The 8,958-nt window shown below is 56.3% G+C and overlaps 1 protein-coding gene across 10 annotated transcripts in view; it reads left to right on the top strand.

Annotated features, from left to right (window-relative positions):
* Window positions 1-1,132: 1,132 nt before the first annotated feature.
* The window catches only part of PTPRK (protein tyrosine phosphatase receptor type K), a 546,973-nt gene continuing 539,147 nt past the window's right edge, over window positions 1,133-8,958 (top strand). For 7 of the 10 annotated variants that reach the window (XM_072833647.1, XM_072833628.1, XM_072833588.1 and 4 more), the window contains exon 1: window positions 1,138-1,313. In XM_072833647.1, coding sequence (XP_072689748.1) covers window positions 1,220-1,313 — 94 coding nt within the window. In that variant the 5' untranslated portion in view covers window positions 1,138-1,219. Of the gene's footprint in view, window positions 1,314-1,433; window positions 1,763-8,958 lie in introns of those variants that run through there. The other 3 variants (XM_072833663.1, XM_072833638.1, XM_072833654.1) reach the window with 3 other exon arrangements.

Raw genomic sequence — 8,958 nt, 5'->3', positions numbered from 1 at the left:
TCCATAGATGGTTCTGTCGTTCCAGCCACTGCAAAGACGACGTTAATCCTCAATAAAAAGTATTTATTCAGTTGTGACCACGTCTATTTTATTGGGCAGTTTCCAAAAAAAAAAAAAATGAATATGATGCGCACCAACCCGTCTCTTTTTTTTTTTTTTTTTTACGGAAGCGAGTGAATGTGGCATATGGTGGAACCACTTCAAGCTGCCGAGGAGCTAGCAAACTGTAACATACTTTCCTGTCATAATATAGCATCGTTTTTTCCTCCGGTTCAGATCCTCGGTTGCCGTTTTCAGCGTCGGCGCCAAGTCCTTGCGTTAGAGCCCTGGGTCTGAGGTCTCTAACCGGGTCTTAGCCGCGGGGCTCGGCCGCTTTCCCACGGGAGCCCACCTGTGCGCCGGCGAGCGAGGAGCCTAACGGGGGGGGGAGGGGAGAGGGGCGAGGGGTCGCCCCTGCGGGAAGAGGCGGCGCGGGGGGGGTCAGACCTCGGGCGGCGGGGGGTGAGACGCGCCCGCGGCGCCCCCTGCAAAGTTGCGCGACGTTTATTCCGGCCCAAGTTTTATTTCTCCGGGATGGGGACCCACGGGCGGCCTCCGGGGTGGGTGTCCCGGCCCCGCGGGTGGCCGAGGAGCCGAGAGGCGCCCCCGGGGGCGCGGGGGCTGCGGCTGCGGCTGCGGCTGCGGGGCGCGGGGACCCGAGGCCAGGCCGCCGCGCGGGCGCCGGGCTTTGTCCGCGCTCGGCCTCGGAGGTCCGGCCCCTCGGCTCCCCGGGCCCCGCGTGCGGCGCCCGGATTCGCGGAGCGGGGCCGCCGCGAGCCGCGGGGAACAAAGGCGGCGGCGGGGGCGCGGGGGGGCGCGCGGGGGGGGGGCGCGCGGGGGGCGCAGGGGCGAGGCGGGAGGGGGAGGCCGGCGCCGCGCCCGCCCGCATTCCTCCCGAGCTCCCGGGGCCCGCGGGCCGACGTCACCCCCGGCTCCGCCCCCGTCCCTCCCCGAGCAAAGTAACTCCTGGCTCCCGGGAGCCGCCTCCGCCGAGCATGGAGAGCTGCCGCCGCGGCCGGCCGGCGACGCGGGCGCCCCGGGGCTAGTCGGGCGGGCGGCGGGCTCCGGCATCGGCACCGGCACCGGCACCGGCACCGACGGGCGGCGGGCGGCGGGCGGAGGGCTCCCCGGGGCCCCGCCGCGCCTGGCCGAGCGGCTTCAAACTTCTCCCAAAGTCGACATGGATGCGGCGGCGGCGCTGCCCGTCCTCGCGGCGCTCTCGCTCGCGGCGCCCTGGTCCCCCCTGGGGTCGGCCCGCGGCCAGTTCTCGGCAGGTGAGGCGCGCGGGGGGCGCGGGGAGGGCGCCGGGGGCCCGGCCCGGAGCGCGCGGGGGGGCGCGCGGGGGGCGCGGGGAGGGCGCGGGGAGGGGCGCGCGCGGGGCACAGACGCGCCCCAGAGTTGGCGCGGGCGGGGCGGGGCGCGGGGCGCTTCCACCTCCGCGACCCTTTGTCCGTCCGGGCGGCCGGGGCGGGGGGGGGGGGACCCTGCGCTCCCGGGCATCGGGGGCCCCCGCGCGGCGCTGGGGGAGACGGAAGGGAAAGTACTTGGGACTGCGGGGACCGCCGCTCCGCTCGCCGCGCCGCTGCTGGCCCAGGATCGTGCAGGGCGGGCGGGGGGGCGGGGATTTTTTCTTTTTTTCTTTTTTTTTTTTCTTCTTTTCCCCGGGAAGCCATTGTCAGAAACGTGGAGACTGGAAGCGGCTGACCCCGGCGCGCTGTGCCAGGTGCTTTTTGGCCCGGGAATAACCTCCCGGGACCATTGTGTGCCTACTTCCCCGTCCCCCTCCTCCCCTCCCCCCGGCCCGGCCTCTCTCCTCCGCCCGCGCCGGCGGCGGCGCCGTCTGCCCCGCGTGCACCGCGTCGTGACCGAGGGCCGCGAGCGCCCACGCCGAGCCGCCCCGGGCAGCGGGTCCGGGCGACGGGGGCTGCGGGAGAGGCCACCCCGGGGCCGGCAGGTGGGCGCGTGGGCTTCTCGGCGGAGCCGCGGGCCGCGCACCTTGCGCCCCCCACCCCCCGGGGCGCTGAAGTTTCACCAGGTGGACGCGGGGCGGCGGGCTCCGGGCTCCCGGGCGCCCCCCGCGGGTCCCCACAACTTTCCCGGCCCAGCGCGGCCGGCGAGCGCGCCTGCTGCCCGGCGGGGGCGGTGCGGGGGGAGGCGCCGCGGGGCGCGGACGACCCCGGCAGGGCGGCGAGGTGGCGGCCGCCCCGGTGCCCGGAGCAAAGTCCGCTCGCGGTGATGGGATCGGGCTCGCTTTCCCGGCAGCCCGTCCCGCGCCGCGGCCCCGCACCCAGGGCTCGGGCGGCTGCAGGCGCGGTGCCCCGGCCGCCCGGAGTGCGCGTGCAGAGCCACAGGCGTGCGCCGTGGCGGGGGCGCGGGTTCCGATGCCCTGAGCTGCGGCGCCGCGTCCTCTCGGCCCTGCCGGCCGCCCAGAGCTGCACCCGCGCTGCTCTAAGGCGGTAGATCCGTGGCTGCAAGTGCTTAGGTGCCGCGCTGCTCCAGGTCCTTAGATGCGGTGCTCTAAGTCCTTAGATGCTGTGCTGCTCTAAGTGCATAGGTGCTGTGCTGCTCCACGTCCTTAAATGCGGTGCTGCTCTAAGTTCTTAGATGTGGTGCTACTCTAAGAGCTTAGGTGCCCTGCTACTCTAAGTCCTTAAATGCGGTGCTGCTCCATGTCCCTAGATGCGGTGCTGCTCTAATTCCCTAGGTGCCATGCTGCTCTTAGTGCTTAGGTGCTGTGCTGCTCTAAGTGCATAGGTGCCGTGCTGCTCTAAGTCCTTAGATGTGCTACTCTAAGAGCTTAGGTGCCCTGCTTCTCTAAGTCCTTAAATGTGGTGCTGCTCTAACTCCTTAGGTGCCATGCTGCTCTAAGTCCTTAGATGCGGTGCTGCTCTTAGTGCTTAGGTGCTGTGATGCTCTAAGTGCTTAGGTGCTGTGCTGCTCTAAGTCCTTAGATGCAATGCTCCAAGTGCATAGGTGCTGTGCTGCTCCACGTCCTTAAATGCGGTGCTGCTCTAAGTTCTTAGATGTGGTGCTACCCTAAGAGCTTAGGTGCCCTGCTTCTCTAAGTCCTTACATGCCGTGCTGCTCTAAGTGCTTAGATGTGGGCACGTTAGGGTGCTGTTGGTTTCCGGACAGTGTGTGTTGCCAGCGCTGCAAGCCTCCGCTCCACCCGGTGTGTAGTTTGCTGATTGAAACTTTGGCTTCTACCGGTTGCGAGCTGAGCCGTTCCTGTCTTCCAGGGTTGCCGCTCTCTGTGTCGCAGCAGCTGATGGCTGTATTTTCAGTAGTAGAGAAACTTTCGTATTTCTTGTTTCGAATGTTATTTACCCTTTAGTGAATCTTAGATTTCCTCCAACAGAATGTGCAGATGGGCTTTTCTGATCCCTGGAGTTTAGGTATCTCTAATGAACGGCCGGGTGCTTGGACACGCAGGTCTCTAAGTAATTTAAGCAAACGTGCCGGGCTTTGCTTTAGTGACAAAGCAAAACATTTCACATTATGTTATGTTAGAGGTAGGGGATGTGCAGTCCTCATAAATGCCATTCTTGCAGGACCATATCAGGTAAATTTTGCCATTCAGGATTTACATATATGCCCAGATAGAAAGGCTTTTTATTCCCCCCTCGTTTAAAGTCAGATTTGTGAATCTGCTTTTCTCCACACATTGAAAGTTTTGTGAACATTGTCACGTTCTGATTATCCTAAACCATTCAGTATCCTACTGTCATCAGATTTCAGGGCAGTCAGATTGATTGCAAATATATAGAGAGGTTGGAGTTGGATTCTTTCTTGCTCTTTTTTTTTTTCTGGATTCTACTTTAAATAATGAACTTTTGTTTTGAGAAATTTCAATATAATGGTCTCAAAGACCAAAACAAATATATGTTTGGAATTTTTAAATATCCTCTTAAATCATATCCATTAAGGCCAGTTTACCACTTTTAGATATTATCATGTGGTTTCTAATGTAGTACACTTCAAAAGCAAGTTTTGAAACACTAAAGATTCTTGGATGTGTCATATACTCATCAGTATGCTTTGTTTATTTTTTATTTTTATTGTTTTTTTTAAGATTTTATTCATTTATTCATGAGAGATGCAGAGAAAGAGAGGCAGAGACACAGGCAGAGGGAGAAGCAGGCTCCCTGCGGGGAGCCCGATGTGGGACTCGATCCCGGGACCCCAGGGTCACGGCCTGGGCCGAAGGCAGGCACTTAACCACTGAGCCACCCGGGCCCCACCCGGGGTTTAAATGCTTTGTTTAAACCACAAATTTAAGAGTATTTTTATCATTGTGACTTTTTCCTTAGGTTTTGGAATTAAAGTGTAAAATGCTGCATGGTGAGCCTCCTTAAAACCAGAACAGCCTATAAATATCAGCCTGTGTTATTTCAGCTTCATCTTTCGCTTAAAACGATTCCAGTACTATCATATCTGGGGAAACTGAGGCACAGATGCACAAAGATGCACCGGCACTCACGGGGTTGTGCGGCTATTATCTTTTGATGCGACAGCGCAAGATGGTTTTCTGTGCGGGGACTCAGGTGACTGACAGACCAGTCACAGAGAAGGAACTTGGGACTCGGCTTTGTCATCTGTACAGTGGGAGCAATACTAATCCCCGTCTACACCTTTCCACCTGGTGTTATGAGGAGCGTGTGGGATGATCCACGTGAGGGGCCCTGGGCCCTGTGGGCGGTAAAGCCCCGCACTGTCCGGCTGCGGTCGCCCTGCATTAAGGCGGCCCCGACTGTGGGCTCCCTCGCTCACCCCACGCCCGCCTGTCGCGGCAGCCGTTGGGCGTTTGGGGGTGTCTTTCCCCGACCGTCACCATCGTGGTGGTGAGCGGAGGCCTAGACTGGCCGTGCGGGGACGTGGGCAGCGCGGGGAGACAAGTGACCCCTGACGAGGTGTTTGGCTCTGCTCCGCTGGCCTCCTGCGGGTGGCTGCGGGGACGTGCGCGTGGCGGGGCCGGCACCCGCGACCTTGGTCCCGTGAGGGGAGAAGAGGCGCGTGGCCGGTCTGCCGGGTGGGGTGGCGTGGCGGGCCTCGCCAGCAGCCAGGGGAGGACACTGTCGTGTCGGGGCGGTGCCCTCAGTGCCCAGGGCGGGCCGCGGGGCGTGGGCATGACGACGGTGGGGACGGTGGCTCTGTGAGCCCGTGCTGCCCTGGGCCCGGGTCGGGCCGTGCCTGTGAACAAGGCCGCCCGGCGTCCCCGCGGTCCCTGCGGTCCAGTCCGTCCCCCTCGTGCTTCCTGCCTCCGGGGGAGGCCTCCGCTCCTTCTCCGGCCTCGGCTGACCTGCACCGCTCGGGCCCTCGGTCAGTTGAAACTATGGACTGTGGCGCCGGCCGGCCGGGGCCTGGACACTCCCAGGCCCGGTGTCCCCTCCCTGTCTCACCACCACCCCCCCCCCCCCCGGCTCTGCTGGTTTTCCTGGATGCAAGGCGTCCCTTGGCCCGGGCCTCCCGGAGGAGGCAGGTTGGGCTGCTGCTGGGCGCTGGCCTGTGTGCTGCTCATACTCCCTGTGTCCACTAGTGCCAGCTGGACAGCGGGTCCCCCCTCGGCCCTCCCCCCCGCTGCACCCGGTGACCGCAGAGCCCCCAGCCCAGGGGGCAGCCCCTCTGTCCGCGCCCGTGTCCTCGGGGCTGGACGCGTCCTCAGGGGCTGGAAATGGGATTCGGCTGCGGCCCAGAGCGGGCGCCGGTTGCCCTGTCACAGCTCATCCTTCTACACATTTTTGTGGCCTTGAAAACGCATTTGATCCCTGGGAGGGGACCCCCCCACAGGCGATCCGTGCGTTGCCTCCTGGGCCCCCTGAAGCCCGGGACTCGGTCCCTGGAGGCGGCGTCGGGGCCCATGTCCAGTGTGCCTGGCGGCCAGAGGCTGGCGAGGCTGCCCCCGTGCGCCCCGCGCTGTCCCTGCCTCCGCTTGCTCCTCACCCCGCGGGCTGGGGAGAGCTGCAGACCAGGGCACGGAGCACCAGGAGAGTTTCCAGCTTGCTCTGAAGACAAAACAAAGAACCCTAGGATTCTGCGTGTGTGTGTGTGTGTGCGTGCGTGCGTGCTGTGCGTTTGATCTTTGATTTAATTTTCCAAAGAGGGGAGAAAAGCGCCTTATTTTTGAGTTGTTTATTGGAGCCAGCCTTTGCCTCTGTCCAGACGCATTCATTTCTCATTCTGTGGATGCAAGAATTTCCCTCCGTGGATGCCTCTCAGACTCTATCCTTTGATCAGCTGTATTTGTTTTGTGTTCTTTTATCAAATGGTGTTTCTCTTTGCCTAAAAAGGTTATAATTGCTATTGAACATGACTTGTTTCTTCACTCAAACTCATGCTTGTTTGTCATAGTGCCAAGCGGTGGGGTCTCCCTGGTTCGCTGTGTCTTAAACTGGTACTTGCTAACCTATTAAGTGAGTACGTCTGTCCGTCAGGCTAATGTTAATTTCAATGGAAGCCAGAGATAAAGTTGTAAATCCCTGAAATGGTATTTTAATGTCACGGGGTGTTTGTGCTTAGGTATCTCTGAATGGAAGCGAGACTTTAAGTTCCTTTTTTTGTAAATGGGGATGGAACACATTTGAGGACCATATTGCTTGTTATTTTGAAATAAGTGACATAAGTTGCATACAACTATGCTTGGGAAAATGGAAAAAATATGTTTGGATGTTTGATTTTGGTGAGAACTGTGGAGGTAGTTTATACACTCTAAACTCTATCTTCGGAGAAACGTGTTTTTATGAACAATGCGTTTAAAGAAGGTTCATCCCAGGTGCAAGTTTTCCTCAGTTCCGTGAAGATTCTGTTGAGAGAGGGATGTTGATTTTCGTGAAGTTTTCTTACGGTAATTGTTTTGTAGTTAATATTTTCGTAATGAAAACTGAAGGTACGTAATTCAGCCCAGTTTTGTGAGGTTTTGCAGGGTGTTGAGGTCCTGGGAACACGCCGGGTGGGTGGCGGGTGTGTAAGACCGCATCGATCCTGTGGAACGTTGCCATTTCATCACTTAACTCTGCGTGGAGTTTTTGGCTTTCTCGGTTGTGTGTTGATAATCCATAAAAATTACGAGTGGCCTATTTTGTCACTTACAATTGTTTTAGGAGCACATTAAGTAGTCTTGAATGAAGTAATCCACGTTCCCACCTTACGTGTTTGCAGAGTTCTGTTAATAAAAGTGATGAGCTGGGCGGTGTTGGCTGCATTTTTCTACAGGTCAGTCATTCTAGGAGTCATCTTCTTAAGAGGAGCGCAGCTAGAAATAAAGCCGCATAAAAGGGTGTCTAGGTGAGTTCTTATCTATTTTGTTGGGAAAGCTGAAAGATCTAAGTGCGTATCTTGGAGACACACACCCACACACACATCCTAACCGTGATAGAGCTTCGTTGTCCACGGGTTTGGGTGAGAAGGAAGCTAAGGACACCCACAGACGGAATCAAACTCCTGTACTTACATTTTGGAAAGAGTATTGCAAATAATTACTTTGCCTGTTTCACAGATGAAATGGATAAATGAACGAAAGAGTGTATAATATATTGTACCGTACTTCTAGTGTGAAGATACTAAATCTTCCTCCAGATTGCTGCCTATTTATATAAGCCCTTCCCAGTGCGGCCTGCCTCCCAAAGCAGCTGCTCGCAGGCCGGTTCTCCAAACCCTGTCCAGAGCGGCAGCTGACCAGCTCCAGAAATTCCCCTGATGCTCACTGGGTGGTGGGGTGGCCCAGCAGCTGCTTCCCATGGCCCATCTCCTGGATGTGATTCGCCTTAGGTCGTTCAGCAGACTCAAGCGGGAAGAGGAAGAGCCCTCCAGCCCGCCCAGGCCTTGATGTCGGACTCTTCATGGTCATTGGGTTCATCGGCTCCAAGGCGCCCTAGGATTTTGCTGCTCGAATTGTGGTCCGTGGACCAGCAGCATCGGTCTTGGGACCTTGTGAAGATGTTGTGGTCACCTGTCAGAGCTCTTCTCAGAACTACTGGTGCAGAATCTGCATTTTAATAAAATCCCCAGGTGATTTGCTTGAGCATGCAGTTTTGAGAAGCACCGCTTCAGGGCAAAGACGGCTCAGCTGGAAAAGATTGGTCACAGGCACTTTACTGTAGAATTGTGAGAGTATTGTGAAGGGATTAATTACAGGACGAAACAAATTTCCCCGGAATTATATTTCTGATCAGTCTTTACTTAATTATAATCTAACACCCCAGACAACAGTACTGGTGACTTCTTAAATAAAATACTTCGACGATTTTGAAAGAAGTATTTTCATAAGGGAGTAAAAATCAGGCTAAGTAGTTTTGGCTGTGAACATGTTGTGTGAGCAGATTTAAAGGTAAAGAGATTATCGAGGAGCCAAACCTGATATATGCCCGTAGTTTTTATCTAGCATACTGATATGTTGATACAGGAAACGATGCTCCCTCTGATAGTAATAGTAGGAGCAGTTTCTTGTTTTATATTTCTCTTTTTCTTCTAAGCGTACTATAAAGATCTGGGTAATAAGGAGCTCATTTATAGGACAGTCAAATTTAATGAATGGGAGTTAGCTAGACTGCGTTAAATATCATTGGTGTTCTTTTTACTATCTTTTGTGCTCATATTTAAGAACAGATTCTTGTCAGTTTTCTCAAGAGAAAAATTATGATGTAATAGACAGTGTATGGTATTCATGTCAAAACACAATTTTACTCACATTTTATAGCTTGCTTTAGCATTCTTTTAGAAAATGAATTTTCCCAGAAGACCTAATTGCCTTCTTATTAATGAGCCTGTAAGTGTGTTTTGTTATCCATTTACTATTCTAAACGTGTCTACTTTGGCTGGCTGTTTTAACAGTGAAGTCTCTGATTAAATCACGACTGCCGTATTTGTTTTTGCCATTCGCTGGTGATTCAGAAAATACTGGCATAACGACGTGGTTATGGCAGA

This window comes from Canis lupus, chromosome 1 (genome assembly GCF_048164855.1).
Source record: "Canis lupus baileyi chromosome 1, mCanLup2.hap1, whole genome shotgun sequence".
NCBI classification, from domain to species: Eukaryota; Metazoa; Chordata; class Mammalia; order Carnivora; family Canidae; genus Canis; species Canis lupus.
Note: the sequence above shows the minus strand (reverse complement) of the source record. Positions and strands in the feature narration are given on the sequence as shown.